The sequence below is a fragment of the Elgaria multicarinata genome, chromosome 10 (genome assembly GCF_023053635.1).
Source record: "Elgaria multicarinata webbii isolate HBS135686 ecotype San Diego chromosome 10, rElgMul1.1.pri, whole genome shotgun sequence".
Lineage (NCBI taxonomy): Eukaryota > Metazoa > Chordata > Lepidosauria > Squamata > Anguidae > Elgaria > Elgaria multicarinata.
The window spans coordinates 19,434,892-19,458,168 of NC_086180.1; the positions used below are offsets into that span (position 1 = coordinate 19,434,892).

The following is a 23,277-nucleotide window of genomic DNA, read 5'->3' on the forward strand; positions in this document are numbered from 1 at the left end:
TCCTAAACACAATTGTTTTGTAAAATAGTTAAGAAAGTGACGCCTGACTGCAGCTTCAGAAATAAAAGAAATTATAGAGTAAGAGAAAATATTGTTACGTATTTTTTGCTGGGGAGGGAATCGGAAGTCCATCTTAATTGTGTATGTTTTGTATGTTTGGTTTTGTGTTTGTTTGCAATGTTTATTTGTTTGTTTTAATAAAACATTTAAAACTGAGAAATAAAAGAAACGCAAAAAAGAAGAAGTAGGGAGGAACGTCAAGACGACAGGCCAACAACACGTGTTAACACAGCTACTTCTAGATGACAGTTTTACAGTGTGATCGCCCTGCCTTGTTCATGGAATTTTACATGTGTGCGTGCCCGTGTCCAGAGGTCTTTCATTTCCAACCTTCCCGTGTTTTCCCTCTGCTTCTTCCACCCTTTTCCTCCTCTTACAGGTGTGCTCAGCTATCAGTGAGAAGAAATATAACCCATCCACCCACTAACGTCTATGCATTCTGCTAGGTTCAATTAGGATTATTTCCTCTTAAGCAGGATAGCAGCCTTAATGACTCATCCAAGCCACCGGCCTCTCATTTACTTAGGCATGGCTTTAAAGAGGATGCTTAAAACCTGTCCCAAAACGTTGAACTTTTATTATTTGCATTTAGCAAAGCAAATTGGAAAATAATAGGGCCAACAATGGGTAAACGTAATAAATATTTTACAATTCTACTCATATTCATTTATCAACGTATCTGCACATCAAAGCTAGTTTCTAATATACTGTCTCACTCCATTGTGACCCAGAAGTAATGATGGGGCCATGCAGATAGAAGGTTTGTTAGTCAATGGCTGGAATCCCCAGGATGGGAGAGTAAGACAGTTTAGCTCACACCCTAATTTGTGTCCTGAACATTCCCATTTCGGCTAAGGTTTGCTCACACTCCTCTGTCTTTCTGCCAGCAGGCAAAGACTACTTTAAGTGGGTCTGTTAGGTTGGGCGCAGTTTTTTTTTTAACTTTTTATTCTATAATTGTGCTTGTATCATATTTTAATGTATGTTATTGTTTTAGTCAATTTTAATTATGTGTGTAGAATCATAGACACATAGAATAGTAGAGTTGGAAGGGGCCTATAAGGCCATCGAGTCCAACCCCTTGCTCAAAGCAGGAATTTTTTTGGTAGAAAGGTGGGGGTACCAAATAAATAAATAAATAAATAAATAAATAAATAAATAAATAAGGATGCCCCCTCCCCATACGCTAGCAGTCAGACATGTGCAGTGGGATAGAAGTCAATAGTACGGCCACATGAGGACTGGGTAGGGGGGGGGATATACTACCTCAGTGGAATGCTGTGGGGGCCAGAGAAGCTAGAATCGTTTTAGTATTTTATGTAATCTGCCTGATGGCTACTTCTCTATCGAAAGGAATGGAAATCAAACAATTTAAAATTAGTTAATTAGTTAAAGAAATAAAGGATGAGCGTTTTAGTAGTATAGTAAATTCAGGAAGTCTCAAATAATATCTTTGATGTTGAAAGACCTGGTCTTTCAACTGTTATGACCCCCAATGGATTGCACAACTCTATTTCCTTCCCCCCTCAGTTTAACGTATACAGCAATTTAAAAAAGAAAGAGAAACATTGTGAAATTTTTATTTTTTAAAAACGGCAAACACACTCCCTTGCTCCTCAAATCCCTCAACCAAATCAGTTTAAATGCGTAAGTGTCAATCCAAGACACCTCTTTGCAATCCACCACCACGTCCTGTTCTCTTTGCTCCCATCCCTCCCACCATGGAAGAAGTTGAAGGATGAAGTAACACTTAAGGAACATGATTCGTCAGAGCACAGAAAAGAACAATCTTATTCCCTTGCCCCATAAGACAAGCTGTACCAGTGACTTATTCGGCACTTATGTTGCCACAGCTGTCATTTAAGAGCGCCAATGATCTTTCAAAGTAATGCAATAAAATCAGGTCAGGAGTTTTCCCTCCTCCCCTCAATAGGAACTGGGGGTAGAGAGAAACAGAGAGTGTACATCCAGAACATTTTCTTCAGTAACCAGAAGTAAACAGAACCAGAAAATACATAAAGCAGCAGTGAACAGGCCATAATCTGCCATCAGGTTTGTTTACGATGTTGCAGAATTAAGTGTACTTCTGCACCAACCTTAAAATTTCAGTCTAGTACGTTGCAGCAGGTGCTAAATAAACACACCGCCTTAGAACGTTCTTTTTATATATATATATATAACTCAGCGAACGTTGCTGTATTTTGCTCTTACTGCTTAGCAGACAGCACTGTTTTGCAATAAAAGTGGATCTCCGTGAGTGTAAGTTACACTCGGTGGGCTACTTGCTCATTCATGCAGCTCGTAATGCAATGAATAATCCATAAGGCCTTTCTGAAGAATAATGGCGGCTTTGACCCAAGGGAGGTGCAGTGAATGTGCAGCCGCGCATTCTGAACATACATGGACGGCTCATCACTGCTTTCAGAAATGTATTTTTATTCTTTGCTTCTGATGCCACTGATATCCAAGCACTGTCATATATTTATTTGCGGCATCACCCTTTGCCCATGTGTGAATAGCTATGCGGGAACAGGCCAGGGAAGGCTGCCAGGAAAGCCAAGGGTGTCTCGACGGATGGTAAATGATGATCTAGCCTTGGCAGAAAATGTGGCAGCACCCCAAACCTGGCATCTTCCAAATGTGTTGGGACTGTAGCATTGCTGGGAATGATGGGAGCTGCAGTTCAGTTCATCTGGAGGGCACCAGGATGGGGCGGCTGAAACAGGGGGAGAGCGCAAGCAAACAGGCCAGCTTCAAGCTGCTAGGACTTATCCAAGCAACTAAGGGTAGCATGATGCAGACCCAGGGCATGGCCTTAAATTACGTTAAGCAGCCATGTTGCTGATGGTCTGGGTCTGGTTGGTACCTGGATGGGAGACCACCTAGGAACCTTTAGGGATGGGCAAACTCATCCACGTCCAATTTAGTGGATGCTTGTCCCGCTGCCGCTGCCACCCGCCCCTGCTGATCGGGTCTCACAAGTATCTTTTTCTCAGCAAGGCCTAACAAGCGCTCAACAGCCGTCTGCCCTCACTCCAGAAAGTGCACATTTCCAAGAAAGCTCTCTTTACGCAAGAGTAAAAGAGTGAATACTCTGAAAATAGTGCACAATGTAGGCTCTGAATGACGGGGGACGACTGGCGAGCGCTCATCGGGCCTCACAGGTGCTCAGAGTGCAGATCTGCGAAAGCGCCCTGGTGTCCCACTGGGTCTGGGGTGGGGGGTGGACACAGGGAAGTCTGTCGGGCACCCAGATTCAGTCAGGCGCCAGCGACATCTCCTTCCCTTGAGATCCACTGAAAAAGGGAGGCAGGATATTGTTGTAAACTGCCTGGGGTACTATACAGATGATGATGACGACGACAATAACAACAACACAACAAATGGGGTTATAGGTTAGGGTGGGATGAGGTGCAACCCGGGCACAAATTGGCACTGGCAGAACTCAAATGTCTTCAGCTCCAAAGTAGGCTACTAGTACCTAACTGCTGACTGCTGGGTCTTTCTACCCATTAGATCCACAGAACTACTTGGCAGATCAATGAACCCACCAAGGCAGATATGTGTTGGGGAACATAAACTATTAGCAAAGCAGTGGAGACTTGGATAGCTCCTTTAGAGTTCTAACTGGTTCTGACTGAAACCCAGAGAAGATTCACTGCCTGACTGACATCAGAGCCACCATCCTCCACAGCAGCAAAGGGTGCGTCTCCTTGGTGTGGTGGTCCGGCAGTTTTCCCTCCCCCCTCCCCAAAGCCCCTGCGTCCCTCATCTCACATTGTTCAGGGGAGCCATGAGCCCACTGGAGAGGCTTTGAAGGGGGGGCATAGGAGACTGCAGGGCAAGGAAGGCATGAACACCCTTAAGTTAACAGATATTTGGATCCAAGCTACTCTTTTTATCCGTTTATTTTGCTTATTGTTGTTTTTCTTCAACGTTATGTTTCTTGTTTGGTTCTTCGCTTTTCATTACTATTTTTTTTTAAAGTTTTGTATGCTGCCTTGAAAATGTTCATCTGAAAAGTGGGCTTTAAAGGAATAGAAACAAGTTGTTTCGAGACGATCCCATCCAAAATTGGGTAAGGGTAATTCTTTCAGAAACACATTTGGATCTCTGTTCAAGCAAGAAGTTCTAACAGTTCTGAAGAATGAAGTAGGGCCAGCCCAAAACCTTCTCTGCTTGAGGTGGGGTTGCAAATGAGCCTGGCCTCCACCACTTCCACAAGTCAAACTTCATAATACCCTAGGCCGGTCAAGTTAGTTTGGACCCCAAGGGAAAAAAATACCACAAGTGCCTATGTAGAACAATAATAAATGACCAACTAAGAAGTTGTTGCTTTTTTGTGAAACTGCAAGCCAGCTGCCTAAGGCAGCTGCCTGCTACATGAGGAGAGCCCTATGAGGAGAAACTGAAAGAACTGGGCATGTTTAACTTGGAGAAGAGAAGATTGAGGGGAGACATGATAGCACGCTTCAAATACTTAAAAGGTTGTCACACAGAGGAGGGCCAGGATTTCTTCTCGATCATCCCAGAGTGCAGGACACGGAATAATGGGCTCAAGTTACAGGAAGCCAGATTCCGGCTGGACATCAGGAAAAACTTCCTGACTGTTAGAGCAGTACGACAATGGAACCAATGACCTAGGGAGGTGGTCAGCTCTCCCACACTAGAGGCCTTCAAGAGGCAGCTGGACAGCCATCTGTCAGGTATGCTTTGAGGGAGATTCCTGCGTTGAGTAGGGGGTTGGACTTGATGGCCTCATAGGCCCCTTCCAACTCTACTATTCTATGATTCTACATTACATATTGTGCTTCCAAGAGTCAACTTTCAAACTATTAGGAATTTTCCAGTAAGGGACAGACAGAATGGGTGTGAGCAGAAAGGGCCCCCAGAAGAAAAACCAATGTAAGAACCACCATGGTAGATCAGAACAACGGTCCAACTAGTCCAGTATCCTATTGACAGCAACAGCTAGCCAGATGCACCCCTCCCCCGCAATGCTACAAGTTCTAATGTTATGGATGATGGAGGGAGGGAGGGAGAATTTCTTTGTACCCTGTATCATATATTTTAATATCCATTTTGGCTATTATCCAATGGGGCTGCTCTACCTTTGCTGTGTTCTACGGCAAAAGCCCAGTGGTGCAAGCGCTGAGTGGACAGGTACAATAGGATACCAACCATTGTTACATACTGGATTGACAGACTTGGACATTGAGCTCTCAAAAGCAGAGAGAGAGAGAGAAAGAGAGAAGGAGGGAGAGTAAACCATATAGTTTTAAAAATGGGGTTATAGTGAATTTAAAATTCAGTAGGTATTTTCATCACAGGAATAGAATTTACCTTCAGATCTCATTATCTGGGTATTACAGGGTCAAGAAAATGTTACATTCTTTCAGGGTAGTTTTGCATTCCATAGCCTTTCTAAGCCCTGTTGCTTAGGGGGGCTTAGGAACAGACCTTTTATAACAAACGATGTTATTCAGAGCTAAAAAACAAGAGAAGGCTTCCTTGCCTTTTCTCTGTCTGTCCTTCCTTCAGATGATAGCCAGAACTTGGAAATTCCCAGAGTTAGATCTTGGGTGGCAAGGCTGCTGCTGGTGGTTACAGGTGGGCCTTCAAAGCCTCTACACACCTTATTTTTGTTTAAACGTGCTGATCCAGGCTCTGCCGACTTTACCGGCCATTGAATCTCAGGTTTTCACATTCTTTGGATTAGGAAATGGATTGAAAATACAACTGCCAGTGTTGTGGCAGTTATTTGGAATTATGTGTATAGGTCTAGCCACCTATTTCAAAAATAATATTATAGAGCTGGGAAGGGAGGGGAAAAATGCAGCCAAAGTGATCAGGGGATTGGAGCACCTTCTCCATGAGGAAAGGCTAGCAGCCTGGTTTACAAACAGCCACAGAATTCAGCTTCCTGGGGATATCTTCATTTTTTTTAAAGGAGCATGTTTCTAGTCCACAGTGTGCAAAGGCATGTTTGAAAGTGTGTGGGGAAGCTTGGCCAAACTGCCAAATCCAGAGGAGTTGTGGATAGAGGGCGGTGCTACAACACCCTGCATGCCTCCTTCTCTCTCCCTCAGGGCTTGTGGAAGCAGAATAAGCAATGAAAAATAAGACAGTTTTATGCAAATTTGCATAATTTACACAAATATGTATAATTTAGTCAGAATTTGGATTATCTTGACAGTGAATGTTGAATTGTTCTTTCCAGCACCAAATGCACCCAGTCATACTTATTTTCCTCTCTACACTAGACCAAATAGGCAATTTTCTTTGGAGAAGAATGAAATCTTAACGTACACCTGTCTCTATTCACACAGAACCCAGCCGAGTCCCTTTGCTTTCTCTGGAGCAATATGTTAAAGGCAGCTTCTATAAAGGCCGTAAGAAAGGAGCAATCACAAAAAGAATGGAAAACGGAACTGACAGGGAACAGAGAGTTCCCATTCTAAACGCAGGGCTGCCCGCTCCTAATCCCTAAACCCCAACGCGAAGGAACAAATCTCAATTCGCAGAAGAAAGTATTAAAGGAGGAAAGAAAACATCCACCAGGAGCAGGGAAAAACATATAGAAATGAAGAAAACAGCCATTTCACAAAAACAAAACACGGCACACTAATTACTCACACACTGCAGTGAGCCAATAATGAATCACACGGTGCCCTCCTGACTGGCCGCCACATGAATTCCAATAACAATTTATTTATTTATTACATTTATATCCCGACTTTTTTCCTCCAAGGAATCCAAGGTGGCGTACATAATCCTCCTCCTCTCCATGTTATCCTCATAACAACAACCCTGTGAGGTAGGTTGGGCTGAGTGTGTGTGATTGGCCCAAAGTCATCCAGTGGGTTTCCATGGCCGAGCGGGGACTAGAACCTGGATCTCCCGACTCCCAGTCCAACACCTTAGCCACTACACCACACTGGCTCTAACCAGCGCTGGCCCAAGTGTCTCAAGGCCCTTGGAAAAAGCGTTCTCAATGGGCCCCCTTCCTCACTGCCATTGTCACCAGCTGCTATTGCTCCTCATCTTCTTTCTGATGACTGGTGCAGTTTGCTTGCTTGCTTGGCCAGCAGAGAGCCAGTGAGCAAAGTAGGCCATGGCATTTACTGCTCCTCCTTGTCACTACCGCTGTTGTCTGTGTGAGAGCCAGAGGCAGGTGACCAAGCAGGTTGCAATGGCAAAGAGGAGGACTAAGTCTAGGGGGAACAACCAGTGGGCCCCTGCTGGGATGTGGGCCCATGGCAGGTGCCTAATCATGCCTACTCTTGACGTCCAGCCCTGCTGCTAACCTTACAAGTCTAGTGGCTGAGGGATGCTAAACCTGCAGTCCTCATCCTAACCCAAAAAGCCCTCTGCAAGTGATCAGTTCAGACCAGGGAGAAGAGGGGTGGGAGAGAGAGAGAGAGAGAAAGAAAGGAAAGGAGGAAGAAAAGAAGGGAGAGAGAAAGAGAGAGAGAGAGGGAGGGAGGGAGGGAGGAAGGAAGGGAGAGAGAAAGAGAGGGAGGGAGGGAGGGAGGGAGGAAGGAAGGGAGAGAGAAAGAGAGAGAGAGAGAGAGAGGGAGGGAGAGAGAAAGAGAGAGAGAAAGAGAGAGAGAAAGAGAGAGAGAGAGGGAGGGAGGGAGGGACGGAGGAAGGAAGGGAGGACGGAAGGAAGGGGGTGATAGAAAGAGAGAACTTCCCATACAATATGCCTTTTCACTGGCAGTCCCTCGATTATGGAACAAACTCCCCAGCAAGGTCCATCTTCCTTAAGACCTTCCTCTATTCTCAGACATTTGGCAACACGATAAGGTTTTTTTTTTAATCAGGTCTTGGGATTTCTTATTGTTGATTGTTAAAATTGTTTTGATATGTGTATGTGTGTTGTGTGCTGTCTGTTTATACATTCATACATAAACTGTTATTAAATTATGTACAATATTCTATTTTTAAGGTTTTTAATCTCTGTAAATTGCCCAGAGAACTTTGGGTCTTTGGCAGTATGGTGTTTCTCAGTGTCCAAGTGCAACCATCTAGCCATTCAACTCATTCATAAGGGCCTATTTCAAGCTCAGGTCAGAGGTTATTTTTCTGTTTTATATAGGATAGTCTTCAAGGCAGCTTATTACAAATCCACATTTTTTAAAAAAATCAAAAGCAGTAACTCAAAATCTTACAAATCACTTTAAAATAGAACAAAAAAGAGGAAAGCAAAGCCTAGCAGAAACGTATCATTAATCTAAAGCTCAAGAGAATAAAACCATTTTAAAAGACAATAAAGTTGTGCCACAAATTTCTCTGGGAAGGGTATTCCACAAAATGGAAACATAATCTTCTAATTATATGACAGAACTGCTTCATTTTTTGGTCTTGTTTTTCGTCTGAGGGCTCAAATAAAAATAAATAAATTGATACTAACCTGAGAATGCCTTAACAAATCGCTGTCACCTTCGTTCTCTTTGCTACAAAGAGGAAGAAAAGGTTTGGTTAAAAGCATACCATACAAGAAAAACAAACAAACATGGTCATTGTCTTATGCAATGACAACTACTGGTTAGGTTACATTTTTAAAAAGATATCCAAAAATAATATCCTTAATGGCCAAGATTTAAATAACTAAACACAGAAAGCGGCTATAACTCATTGGCAGAGTCCCTTCTTTGCATGCAGAAGGCCCTGGGTTCAACCCCCAGCATCTCCAGGAAGGGATGGAAACACTCCTGCCTGAAACCCTGGAGAACTGCTGCCAGTCAGTGTCAACAGTACTGGGCTAGATGGACCAGCCTAACCAGGGCCGAATAGAGAAGAACCAGTACCTCACGTGATTTGGAAGCTATACTTCTATTAATGCAGCCCAAAATAGCATTGGCCTTTCTTGCAACTATATCACACTGTTGGCTCATATTCAGCTTGCAATCTACAACAATTCCAAGAACTTTCTCATTTGTAGTATTGCTGAGCCAAGTGTCCCCCATCTTGTAACTGTGCATTTGGTTTCTATTCTACATTCAGAGGAGGGCAACCAGGATGATCAGGGGTCTAGAAACAAAGCCTTATGAAGAGGGACTGAAAGAACTGGGCATGTTTAGCCTGGAGAAGAGAAGATTGAGGGGAGACATGATAGCAGTCTTCAAATACTTAAAAGGTTGTCACACAGAGGAGGGCCAGGATCTCTTCTCGATCCTCCCAGAGTGCAGGACACGGAATAACGGGCTCAAGTTAAAGGAAGCCAGATTCCGGCTGGACATCAGGAAAAACTTCCTGACTGTTAGAGCAGTGTGACGGTGGAATCAGTTACCTAGGGAGGTTGTGGGCTCTCCCACACTAGGGGCATTCAAGAGGCAGCTGGACAGCCATCTGTCAGGTATGCTTTGAGGGAGATTCCTGCATTGAGCAGGGGGTTGGACTATATGGCTTTGTAGGCCCCTTCCAACTCTGCTATTCTATGATTCTACGATTCTATGACCAATTGTCCAGCTCAGTATAAGGCGGCTTCCTATGTTCCTAAGATAGATACTGCATTACATTGCACTCCGCAATACATAAATCCTTGGAGCCCTACACGTTTTAATCTCCTCTTTGGAGATCCATATGGCAGTATAGTAAGTGTTCATTTATTTGTTGTTTCAACCATCATGGTCATATCAACTTTACAGATGCAATACAGGTAAGCACACAAAAACTCTACAATGCAAAGAAGTAAAATACAAAAAGATACTAAAAAGGTTTTCATTAGAAGGTGCCCACAAATAAGAATTAAAATAAAAGACACCAAGAATTTACATTAAAAGGTCCATAAATGTATAAAAGTTAATACTACTGATATGTTAAAACTTCATGTTAAATGTCATCATTACAGTTCAACTATATTGACCTCTATGAATCTTCTTCTCAACTTTTGAGCGAGACCCATATGGAAAATATCCCATTAGGAGGAAGAGCAGAGGGAGAGAAAGGAAGCAGGTCCATTCCCTCGGCTGAGTTGAGAGACCAGCTGTCTTTGGCTCTTCCAGCCATCGCTAATGGTAGCCATTCCATCAGACTACAAAAGCAGAGGGAGGGAATCAGGGCCATTCCATCGGCCTTGCTGGGAGAGAAGCTGTCTTTCGCCCTCCCTAAGCTATTACCTAGCAGTAGTCATTCCATCAGGCTACCTAAACTGTTTCCATCCCAGCTGGTCGTTATTTATTTATTTATTTTTAATAAGAACGGTAACTTTGAGAACAGGGGCATCAGCGTGCTTTTCTCTACTTCTCTCCCTATCCCTTTTATAATGAAAGCCTGAGGATAGGGACTGCGGAGATTTGTAAGCTGCTTTTGGAACCTTTTTGGCTAAAGAGCGGTGTAATAATGCTTTAAACAAACAAACGAACGAACGAACGAACGAACGAAAGAAAGAAAGAAAATGTGAGCCATCAACCAGCAATTTACTACTGATTAACAAAGGCATATTCAAAGTCTTCCATATTGCAAAGTCCTTCACCTAATTTAAAAGCCCCGAAGTCCAAGAGAACCTTAAATCTAGGGCTCTCAAGGGGAGATGCGTGCAAGCAAATGCAATCTGAAGCAAGTCAGTTTGAAGCTAAGGAAACTGGCTTTAAAAGTTAGCAATGTAGTTTTCATTTCATTCTTTGGTCTCAAGAGTAACTGACATCTCGGGCACGAGTGATTTCTAAGCAAGTCACCTGTCTTCAGAAAGCACCTCCATGTCGTCTGGTCCTGTTCTGTCCACAGGTCTCAAGGAACCAAATGTTTCCATTGTCTGTCAAAACAACAAATACGAAGACAATTGCTATGAAATCATCTTAAAAATTGGTGCTTGCAATCATGAAAACATGATCTGCGTTGATCTCTCATGTGAAAGGCCAAGACGGAAGACCTGTATCTTGCAGAGAACTTGGGTTGTGGCAATGGCGAAAGGTGAAATCAGATCGAAATAACTTTGTATGAACATAAGGCCACGCTCCTGACATGCAGGGCCACTCCTTTCCCAAAATCCAATCCTCTGTGAGCTTCACCTCAACACACACTTGCCCCTGCACCCCCGCCCCGATCACGATTCTTCCTCAGCCTCTTGGAAACCAGTTGATTACCCCATGGGCCTGTCTACACACAGTCGGCGGGGCGCCCTGAAGGCGCTTCAGGGCGCCCCGAAACTCCTAGTGTAGACACCTGTTCAGAAGAGACAGAGGAAGAGGCGGCGGCGGCGAAAAGTTCCCAGGGCTCGGCGGCTTCACTGGTGAGTCCTTGCCGCCGAGCCCAACTCCCCGGCGGCCTCCTGCTGCCGGCGAAAGAGCCACTCGGGTTGGAGAGCTTGGCGGAAGCGGAAGCCAAGCTCTCAGACCCGGGTCGCTCTTACCCCGGCAGCAGGAGGCTGGCGGGGAGGCGGCGGCAAGAACGCGTCCGGTTCCCCAGCCGCCTCCTCCGTCTCTTCAGCTGCCGTCTACACCATCGTTTTGGGGTCGTACTGGGGGTGCATGCATACGCCTTCAGTACGACGTGTGGAAGGGGCCCATGACTTCCTCAGGCCCTCTCACAAACCCCCTAGCTTGGTTCACAGATATTAATCCGCTCTTGCAGCCTCCTCCAACCTGGTGCCCTCCTTGCATGCAGAAGACCCAAGATTCAAAACCCGGCAACTCCAGGAAGAGCTGGAAAAATTCCTGCTTGAAACCCTGGAGAGTTTCAGGCTGTCTGGGGAAGGCTGTACTATTGCATCCTCCTCTTCATTCTTCCTTGAAGCCCCTTGTATCTTTCTGGGCCTTTGCATCAGGTCGCTGCCTTGAACTGTCCATTAGCTATGCCTGAAATGTTCACTAGCTGCATCACCCCTTAAGTTCTGGGTTAGCAGCCCTAGACTAACATTTGTTCATTTTTCTACAGGCATAAGTGAAGCAGTTGGAATCTGCGCATATATTAAGCTTAGGAAGTAAGGGTTTCAAGGTCTGAATAGTGACAGAGCAAAAAACCCCACACCCTTTGCAAACTTATGCCCCAATGGTAATAGTGAGGTGAGCTTTGGAAGCAAACTAAAAACAAGTGGAAGGAACTCTCGGCCAGATGTTAATGCCACATTCTATGATCTCTCTCTCTCTCTCTCCATGGACTCCAGAACTTGTTTCCATAGGAAAGTCCTCCTCAACCTAGTGCCCTCCAGATGTTTTGAACTTCATCTCTCCCAGACAGCATGATCAACGGTTAGGAAAGCTGGAGCTGCAGTGTCAAACATCTGGAGAGCATCAATGATGGAAAGGCTGCCATACTACAAGTGGCATAACCGATGCCCAAATCTGCCAAAGGAAGAAACTGGTCTTGCCTCGGCAACGTTCACACTTCGTTGCTACAGACAGTCGTCTTCTGCTGTGAAGAACAAAGAGGGATTTTCCAGCAAGCCGTGGTGAAGAAGTGACAAACTGTGGAACGCTTAATAACCCGGCCTTCCGGTCACATCCCCAGTTTCTTTTCCCATGCCTGCTATTTGCCAACATATGCCGAGGAAATCAATATGATTATCAAATCAAATGTGTCAGATACTATATTTATCACACTTCCCACTCAAGGGACTCACAATCATGCTGTCTGGAGCAGTAAAAACATGGGCTCAGTCACATGCAAGGAAAAATTATGTGTGCAAAAGTATGGTTTTCAAAGAGAATTCAGGGCCTGGTCAGCCAGTCCTTGGTCACGTGCCCAAGCCACTGGAGAAGTGGTTTCTTTTCTCCTATGCTCCTATTTTCCTCTTCCTTTGCCTATTATCTGCCACTCCAACATATGGCAGGGCCCAGTGACAATACAAAGTTCTCAACCATTTAAAAAGAAGGGGACAAAAACCAGTTTAATCTATCCCTTGACCAAGCAGAACACAAGAAGCTACGAAATTTGCTTTGCCTGGACCAAACTCCCAAGCAAAAGAGGGACAAACTGCATCTGTGCAGTATGTCCGACATAGTGCTGCATTTCCAGGTTGCAAAGTGCAGTGCAGAGCTATGTTGGCTGTACATGCAACCGAGCCAAAACTGCACTCTCCATGCAGTGCATGCATGCTGCACGGTGCACCTGGCTTTGAAACTGTAGCAAGAGGTGGCTTATGTCATCTGTCCTGACTTTCAATGGCAAAGATTTGGTCTTTGGACAGCATGGTGGGCAGGGGTTCCGCACCTGTTAAGTGAGGGTCAGCTGCCGCAGGCAAGGTTCAACCCGTGGGGCTACTCTTAATGATCCACCCAACCCACCAAGGAGACCTTGCAGTCATCTGCTCGTAGCTTAAGGCTCACATGAGCCATTCAACGCCAGCAGCTAGCATGGGCACACAAAGAATGAACAGCACTGCGAGCAAGGTGTCTAAGTGGATCATCCCTTAAATCTCTATATGACGCCTGAAGAAGGGGCATTCACAGGCTTGCTTACCAGAGGACTGTCCTGGTTCTCATTCAGCTCAGAAAGTTTGGTGCTGGATTTCTGCCGCTTTGGCTTACTCCTTTCTCCAATATACCCAGAGCTGTTCTCTTGTAGTTTTTCCACCTCTTGAGCAGTCAGCATACAGTCTTCAATGCTGTTGAAGCCAGAAGGAATATTCTCTTTATTGATGACCTCCCTACATGAAAAGAAGTTGCAGGGTTACAGCTGGTTGTTTCAGCAAGTTTGTGAAAGCAAACCAAGGAGTTGCCCTGACCTTGCACAGTTCGGAGGGTGGGGGGATCTTTACATTTCAGTTAATAGCTGTACCAAGTCTAACCACTGGCATTTATCTCTAAGAAGCTTCAGTGTAGTATAGTGACACACAGAGCAACAACCTAACTGAAGTTGTCACTGCCTGGATGGGAGACTGCCATGACTTCCACAGAAGAAAGGTGTGGTATAAATGAAAATATTTATATCTGATCATCATCATCATCATCATCATGCAGATGGCAGGATGAGATTAAATTTCCCTGGGGGTAGAACTTGCATAAAGGAGAAGGGCACACAAGCCTGCCATAAAATTAGCAACAGAAATTAAATCCATTTCAAACTAACACAATGTATGTTGGACTAGAATCATAGAATAGCAGCGTTGGAAGGGGCCTGCAAGGCCATCGAGTCCAACCCCCTGCTCAATGCAGGAATCCACCCTAAAGCATCCCTGACAGATGGTTGTCCAGCTGCCTCTTGAATGCCTCTAGTGTGGGAGAGCCCACAACCTCCCTAGGTAACTGATTCCATTGTCGCACTGCTCTAACAGTCAGGAAGTTTTTCCTGATGTCCAGCTGGAATCTGGCTTCCTTTAACTTAATTAATCCTTTAACTAGCTTAATTCCCTTAAGATGGCTGAAAAGTAAAAATCTTAACTCCCATCTTTTTTAAAACACACACAAAAAAACTTGGCTTTATTCAAACATGTGTATACCAAGTACTCAGATTTGTATTATTTCTTCTGTCACCTGCACAGCAGAAATAAAGAATTTCCTTTATTGGATTTTCCCTCAGAAGCCTGTTTCTAATTTGTATGGATTATTACTTTAAAACACAATCTATTATGAAATCAGATGCCATATATACACGGGGTTGATTAAATTACAATATTCATTAAAATCTTAGCCACAAATCCTCTTGGTTATTAATTGCTTAAAATTATCCCCCACTCCAGGGCAGGTAAACTGTAGATCATTTCTCATGTTATGCCTCTGAATTAGTTCTTGGTGGGACAAAATGTTTCGTGCATGTTAGCAATTAAAAGTGTATTAGTTTTCAGTACATTGAAAGCAAACTTGGAACAAGGCATTCTGGGAGATGTTTCTGCTCAACTTTCTTAATGCAGGTTCAAGAAATGAGGATAATCATGATGCTTCAGCCACAAATTAATTTGGGGAGGGAAGGTAGAAGAAAGTGAGAAGAAAGGGACCCAGTGCCAACATTAAATATAGTAGGGGTTAAAGATTGAGCTGCAGGATCGCACAATCCCTTCCCTTCTTGCCCACAGTTTTCCCCCACTTCCTCTATCCAGGTTTAGCATGTGTGACTGTTCACAGCCTGACCCAATGTCTACACAGAGCCAAACTTGGAATGACCTGATGCAGCAGATGCAACCTTCTCACTGGTTAGGAGACTGGAAGCACCCTGCTCTGCTTGCCTTTCTTTTCCTTCAGCCCCCTTTCCTATTTGGGGCTTACCAGCTCACCATGGTGCAGCATTAGGTCTGCACCAAAGTGAACACTAACTAACCATGGTTTGTAACCATGGTTAGAACTGAGTCTGCAACCTTCTGAGGTTTGACTTTTCCGGCGTTATGATTGGCGTGATAGCTAGCTCTGGGAAGGGAAGAGTTTATGCACAAGAAAGAAAGGAGCGTGTGCCTCTACCCACAATGCACCTGTCCCTGTAACATCTTGGGCCTGGTGGCCACCCTCATCCCCTGTCACATGGCCTTTTTCAATTTGCAAACCCCAAACTGCCATTGGACCAGTCTCTGTTCAGCTCCATCTTCTCAGGGCTACTCCCCAAGTTAGCAAACGTCTACGGAGAGATGATGGGGTTAACGTGCAAAATGCTTCGTCCGAATGTCGTTCAGGCACCTCATTTCGCTGCACGTAAACTTAGCATGACCACGCAGCAGGTAGCTGCAGCCAATTAGACCGTCCCACCATGAGACGCCTCTGAGAAAAAGCTATGCCCCAAAACTGTCAGGCGTATTTAAGACACATGCCAGTTTCACTCCAGTTCCTACCATGAAATGCTTTCCTCCTAGGATTTTCCTAACATGGCAAGTGTCCCTTTGTGAGGCCCATGCTGAGGAAGCTTCATGCTCCAGGGCACAGCTCATTCAGGGCCACCCTCTGGATTAGGTTGTGGTAGAACACTGTGTCATTCGCTGTATCAGCGGAAAGTGGGATGGCTTAATCTCATGCTTGCACATGCATCTGTGCCCTAGTTCTCACTGAGCTAATAAATCAGTGTTTGGGCTGTTCTACTTCAGCTTGCAAGTGTGTGCATGTAGGGGATGGTGGCGGAGAGGGAAGGCCATATGATTGAATGCTCCACTATACAAGCAATAAAGAAATCCACGCACAGAGAAAAGTAGCATTATCAGGGGGAAGAGTTCTAGTTGCTCTTTTGCCCTGACATGCTATTTTTCTCTCTGAATAGATCATTATTATTATTTTGTATGCTGGAGCATTCAGTAACGTAAACACCTCCCCCCCACTGCATCCCAAGCAGTCTGAAGCAACCTAGACAACTTTAACACCCCAGTATCTTTTCTTTCCTTGTCTAAAACTTGAACTTCTGCCCTCCCTGCAGCAAAAGGCAAAGAATGAAAGCTGGAATGTTGAAAAGTAAGGCAAGGAAACATTCAAAAGAGCAAGCAGAACAGAACTTCCTATGTCAACTAGAATCTGATGTCATTAGATTTCAATTTAGCACGGATAGAAATGAAATAGAAAAGAACTCAAAATATTCAGGTCAAGAAGAACAGGAGCCCTTTTGAAAAGCATCCAACTCCCCCTCAACGTTCTGATTTTATAGGCCACGTATATACAAAGCTGATCTCACAGTAACAGCTATAAAAGATATTCTAAGATCCAAATCGGACTACCAGCAGAACTGCAGCAAACTAAAAAATCTGTCTATATATTGTTGCTGAAGACCCCTCCCCCCAAAAAAAAGTGTTATCAGAGATCTGACTTAGATAACCTACTTTGTAATATGATTTTTCATAAATTTATTTCATGCGATCCATTATGTGGAATCAAGGACTCCCCTGATAGCAAGGCTCCATGCATATTAATGGCATCCACCCTTTCTCAGTCTAAACATCTCTTTGTGGTCCCATTTTACAGGTTCTGCTTAAAGTCTGTAGTCAAAATGGCAAGAGTTGATAAGGGGCAAATTCTAGATGGCACAACAATTCTGGATGTTTATGCCCCGTTAGAAATGGACTGATTTGCAGATGACGCACTCAAGTAGGGCTACTGATGAGCTCACAGTCAGTGGGTATGCAGTAAAAAGGCAGAACACGCGATCAAGCCATGGCTCAGTGAGCATGTGTTTTTCATGCAGAAGATATGGGGTTCACTATGCAGTATTTCCAGCTGCATGGAGATGTAAAAAATGATGGCCAAGACTTCCAAGAGCGACCACCAGATTAGACCAGCTTTCCCCTACATGGCGCTCTCCAGATGTGTTGTACAACAGCTCCCAGCATCCCCCAGCCAGGCTGGGGGATGCTGGGAGTTGTTGTCCAACACATCTGACGGGTCCCATGTAAGGGAAGGCTGGAGCAGACAACACCAGGCTAAACGGATCAAGGGCTTGGTTGGGAGATGCTGGGAGTTGTAGTCCAACACATCTGGGGGGCGTCATGTCGGGGAAGGCTGGAATAGGCAACACCAGGCTAAACAGACCAATGGCCTGGATCACTACAAGTCAGCTTCATGGGTTCATTGGAGAAGCTGAAGTTAGAAGACACATGAAAAGGCAGATCTGCAATTTGAACGGGAGAACTGCACAGAGAGGGGAGGGGGTAACCCCACCACAGTGCTGTATGCTGCGAAACACGTCCGCCAGCCCGACGGTGACCTACTTACCTGAGATGCCTCGCAGCATGAGGTAAAAAGCATCCTTCAGCCACCCCTGAGGATGCAGAATGCCCCCATTTCCCCATTTTGTTTGTACTATAAAGAAAAATGTTCTTTACTGAATGTTTACTTGAGGATTCCAATGTTACATTCCCCCTCCCCGAGAAGGACAGGAGAAAGGGGGTGAAGCCATCTGGGAAACCCCAGAGGGTCAAATTGAATTTGCCCTCCTGGAACTGAGGTTCTGCACCCCTAGTTTACATAGTACAACCTCCAATTGAGATGGAGAAATCTGGGGACCTGCTGTCCCCAACCCAGCACCCTCCAGGTGACTTAGACTGCAATTCCCATATGTCTCCAGCCGGCTTGTGCCATGTCACATTTGAGGAAAGCTCTCCAGGGAGAGCTTGTGTTGCTCAGTCACTGCTGCCCTTCCACTGTGTAGTAAAGACACAGTTCTTTGAGGGAGGACCCGTTTAATGGCGATTCAGGGATCTGGAAATAAAGCCCTATGAGCAGAGACTGAAAGAACTGGGCATGTTTAGCCTGGAGAAGAGAAGACTGAAGGGAGAGATGATAGCACACTTCAAGTATTTGAAAGGTTGTCACACAGAGGAGGGCCAGGTTCTCTTCTCAACCATCCCAGAGTGTAGAACATGGAATAATGGGCTCAAGTTACAGGAAGCCAGATTCCGGTTGGACATCAGGAAAAACTTCCTGACGGCTAGAGCAGTATGACAATAGAACCAATTCCCTAGGGAGGTCGTGGGCTCTCCCACACTAGAGGCATTCAAGAGGCAGCTGGACAGCCATCTGTCAAGTATGCATTATTATGGATTCCTGCACTGAGTAGGGAGTTGGACTCGATGGCCTTATAGGCCCTTCAGACTCTACCATTCTATGATCCTGTTCTCCTATTATCTGCTGGTTTTGAAAACTCTAATCAATACCACTCCTTTGCCACCACATACATCGTTTGTTCATAACCTATTTTAACCATCATTGTAATTTTGAAGTATAATTTTGAAGTGAGCAGCCTTGAGGTTATGTTTAAGTAGGAAAAGAGGGATATAAAATATTTCAGTGTTAAATTATCCATTAAAATAGTTCCGTCTTATAAATATATTCTTTCTCTTGATTACAGAATCACACTCTCCTTTATCTCTATAGTGAACGCTAATCTGAGTTGTGACACGTTTTAAAACAATTGTGTGTTTTTAATTTTACTGGCATAATTACCATTTTATTTGTTTTCTTAATGACTGTAGACAGTCCCCTACCATAGTGGACTTCACCTGAAAGGCAGCCAACTATTATTTACTTTCTTAATAAGTAAGTTAAACATTTGCTCTGGAATCCACCAATTTTCATTCCATCAGGGAATGAAATTCTGTCATTTCATACTATCTGAAAATTGCACTGGCAGATTTCTAAAAAGGAGGGAGAAATCACCATCGTACATATCTCTGTTCCTTCGGGCTTCATCCTGTTCTTTATGATGCCGCCTCCGCTGCCGGGCAGACACGTTGGAAGATGTTGACGACGTTCCGGATTCAGAGTCTTCAGAACTTTGACCGCTGGAGCCATGAACGTCAAAAAGATGTTGCTCGACAGCTGACCGGATGGTCTTTTCTAAGTATCTGTCAAGCCAAAATAAATATTTTTTTAAACCCCAACCTATAAAAATGACAGTCGATTCATATAAACCTATAACAGAATGTTACTTGAAATAAAAATGCTATCATTCTTCCAGGGGCAGAGTCTGAAGACCCATGATACCTTGCTGAAGCTATTCCAGACATTACTTGGGTGGATGTTGTCATGGGAATACCACGTACATGGCAAGTAATGGCCTCCAATTTGGATGGCTTGAAAAGGGGTTTGGATAAATTCCTGGAGGAGAAGGCTATCAAGGGCTACTAGTCCTGATGGCTATGTGCTACCTCCAGTATCAGAGGCAGTAAGCCTATATGCACAGTTGCTGGGGAACATGGGTGGGAGGGTGCTGTTGCACTCATGTCCTACTTGTGGGTTTCCTGTGGGCAACTGGCTAGCCACTGTGAGAACAGAAAGTAGGACTACATGGACCTTTAGTCTGATCCAACATGGCTGTTCTTATGGATGCACACCCAGGATCTCTTAAGGCCTATCTAATCTGTTTTAGTGATCCTACGTTTGCACCCTTGCTTTTAAACTTGAGAAGAGCCTTGTGAAGTTGGTTTTATCTTCTAAGGTGGGATCTAAGTACATTAAATCATAATGAATTCTATGTGGTCCAGCGTTCTTTGCAAAAGACCCTGCAAAGCAGGTACTATGTAATCCAGCAGAATTTGGCCAGAATTCTATTAGCAGACCACACAGTCTAGCTACCCCTGTACAAGGTGCCTTTAAATATACAGAAAATATACAAAATGTTTTAATCAAAATGTCTCAAGCTCTGCATCTATATGACTATAACTTTGTTTTCAGCAGTATCTATCACCAATGAATTTTATTAAGGATATGGTCCATGCAGGTTTGCCAAGTCAACAAAAAGAAGAAGAAGAAGAAGAAGAAGAAGAAGAAGAAGAAGAAGAAGAAGAAGAAGAAGAGGAGGAGGAGGAGGAGGAGGAGGAGGATCATCATCATCATCAGCTAAAAAGAAGACAAAATGTTGTCACTTACTCTCCAGTAGAAGGGATGTTGTTGTTGACTTGCGACACATGAGCACTGCATGAAAAGAAGTTAAAAGTTAGATCTAAAGAACAACAACAAAACCTTCATAAGAGAATTCTAGTGTTTCACTTGCATGCTGACTTTTCTGCTTGGTGAATAAAAGTTTTCATTGTCTGGTAGGAAATAAGTTTCCCAAAAATAACACACATAGAGATTAGATTTTGGGCTGGGTTCACCCCCAGGTGTGCACACACGACTGGATTTGCGTACACTTGGCAAGTCGAATGAGTGAATCGGCTCCACTGAGAAGGGTCATATTTGTGCTGTTATGGTTGGGATGGTGATTCACAGCGCAAGTCCGCGTTTGGTGTTTAATTAAACAAGAAATGAAATACGGACATGCATGTGGATCGGCCCTTTATTATCATAGTCCTAGGGGGTGGCAAGTCACTTCTCATTCCTAGAAAAGTTGCTGCAACGCACCCAAAGCAAAGGGATAGAACAGGTTACACACAGCGACACAAACAAAGTCCCTGCCTCTCTCATCATTTTTACACAGAGCTTTAAAATCCACTTTTAAATACAATTAGCACATGAAGAAGTGGATTGGCTATTTTTTACATGGCAGATGCATTTCTCACATGTTCTTGTAAATACTGTAAAGTGCTTTCCCCCAACCTGGATCCCCCCACTCATGTGTTGGGACTCCCTCTCCCAGCATGCCCCAGCCAGGTCAAGGAAAGCAGCTGTAAAGCAAGGCAGAAAGGTGCATCAGTAAACTCATTCAGATGAAACATAACCCCCCCCCCCAATGTATTTACAGGCATGTCACCCCTTCATGCTTTGCACAGAACTCTTAGTGCATATACAATAAATGCACCTATTGGACCTTCATATACATCATCATTATTATTATTATTATTATTATTATTATTATTATTATTATTATTTATATAGCACCATCAATGTACATGGTGCTGTATAGAGTAAAACAGTAAATAGCAAGACCCTGCCGCATAGGCTTACAATCTAATAAAATCATAGTAGAACAATAAGGAGGGGAAGAGAATGCAAACAAGCACAGGGTAGGGTAAACAGGCACTGGGTAGGGTAAAACTGACAGTATAAAGTCAGAACAACATCAAGTTTTAAAAGCTTTAGGAAAAAGAAAAGTTTTTAGCTGAGCTTTAAAAGCTGCGATTGAACTTGTAGTTCTCAAATGTTCTGGAAGAGCGTTCCAGGCGTAAGGGGCAGCAGAAGAAAATGGACGAAGCCGAGCAAGGGAAGTAGAGACCCTTGGGCAGGCGAGAAACATGGCATTAGAGGAGCGAAGAGCACGAGCGGGGCAATAGTGTGAGATGAGAGAGGAGAGATAGGAAGGAGCTAGACCGTGAAAAGCTTTGTAGGTCAACAGGAGAAGTTTATATTGGATTCTGAAGTGAATTGGAAGCCAATGAAGAGATTTCAGAAGTGGAGTAACATGGTCAGAGCGGCAGAGTGGTGAACAGAAACCAACGGACTGATGTGAGAAGAAGGAAGGCCAGAGAGAAGAAGGTTGCAGTAGTCCAACCGAGAAATAACCAATGCATGAACAAGAGTCTTGGCAGAAGAGACAGACAAAAATGACATACAGGGGCAGTATACCAGATGCTAGGGACAGACAGTGTAAGAGGGGTGTATCCTTCATGCCTGCTTTGTGAACTTCCGAGAGGTGTCTTTCTGGCCACAAAAGTTGGGCCAGGTGGATCTTTGGTCTGATCCAGCATGGCAGTTCTTATATTCCTAACCCAGAGAGCAGGCACCAGATACAGCTGGCTTGCATCTTTTGTGGGGGAGTATCCTCTGACAGTACAGGAGGTGGAAGGTGCACACACAGTGGTATACATCTAATTTAGCAAATCTGTTGGGGGGAAAAACCCTCCCCACCTCTGGAGCTTTCTGGAAAACTTGCCTAAGATTTGAACCAATCTGTTCTTGGAAGACAATTAAAGATGTTTTGGGGCAGAGGAACAATTTAAGAAAGACCTCACCTTTTCTCTCATGGCACAAGCTTATTAGTGGTGTAACTAGAGTGAGTTTCTCAAGAAGCAGCAGCAAAACAGGTGCAAAATCTGGAGTCCTGTAAAGCCTTATCTCACTGTGCACCGGCTTCTTTTCATTTCAGCATTTCACTACTAAATACATGCAACTGTTTCTGAATGTTTTCACTCTGTTATGAACCGACATAACTGGTGTTACATGTCCCAATCCTGTTGCACTTTTTTTTCGTGCTAACATCTGATATTAATCTGTTTACCCTAGTGCCCTAGTTGTTATTTGTACTTTGTGCAGTTGTGTGCTGTTTAGCATTTGTCTCTGTCGGTTTGTCTAATTTAGCACACATAGTGGTGTACATGCAAACAAGCACATGATTTTCCCCACACAGTTGCCTTTTCCTATGTGGCATCACTTGTGTGTGGGGAAACCATGTGCTCATTCGCATTTACACCACTATGTGTGCTAAAATAGATGTACACCACTGTTTGATTCCTTTTCTATTCTTCTGCTTAAGTTGAACCCTAGGCTCACAAAGCACCACAATACCCCAATTCCACTTCCCATAAATCCTCCCAGTCCAAACCTCTGTCTTCCTAAGAAGCACATGTGCCATGATCTACGGCTCTTCCCCAGATCCTAACCCAGAGCAAGATTATATTTGAGACTTGTGGAACCTCCCTGCTGACTCAGCTTTGCTGATAAGACGGCCATGTGACAATTTACTGAAGCTCACCCTGACTACAGTATTCATTAGACCAAGTTGTTATGAGCTTAAAACATTTCATTTGGCTTGATCCTCTTATCGGCAAGAGAATTAGTTAGCCCAGCTGGCTGGCCGGCCGGCTTGTATGTAAATCAACACGACACGGTTACATTACAGGAGGGTCCAAGAGAAAGCGACGCTATGAAATGCAAGGCTCAGTACACCACCCTAATGGACACTTGCTGAACAAGAAATTGCTACTGGGAACTGTTA

General features: G+C 44.2%; 1 protein-coding gene across 3 annotated transcripts in view; it reads right to left on the reverse strand.

Moving 5' to 3' along the window:
• Positions 1–23,277, reverse strand: part of FAM13A (family with sequence similarity 13 member A) — a 164,817-nt gene that overhangs the window by 36,110 nt on the left and 105,430 nt on the right. For all 3 annotated transcript variants that reach the window (XM_063136233.1, XM_063136232.1, XM_063136234.1), the window contains 5 exons: positions 20,274–20,318; positions 19,070–19,249; positions 13,465–13,651; positions 10,743–10,819; positions 8,477–8,519 (listed from right to left, as the gene is read on the reverse strand). In XM_063136233.1, the coding sequence (XP_062992303.1) occupies positions 8,477–8,519; positions 10,743–10,819; positions 13,465–13,651; positions 19,070–19,249; positions 20,274–20,318 (532 nt within the window). The remainder of the gene's footprint in view (positions 1–8,476; positions 8,520–10,742; positions 10,820–13,464; positions 13,652–19,069; positions 19,250–20,273; positions 20,319–23,277) is intronic.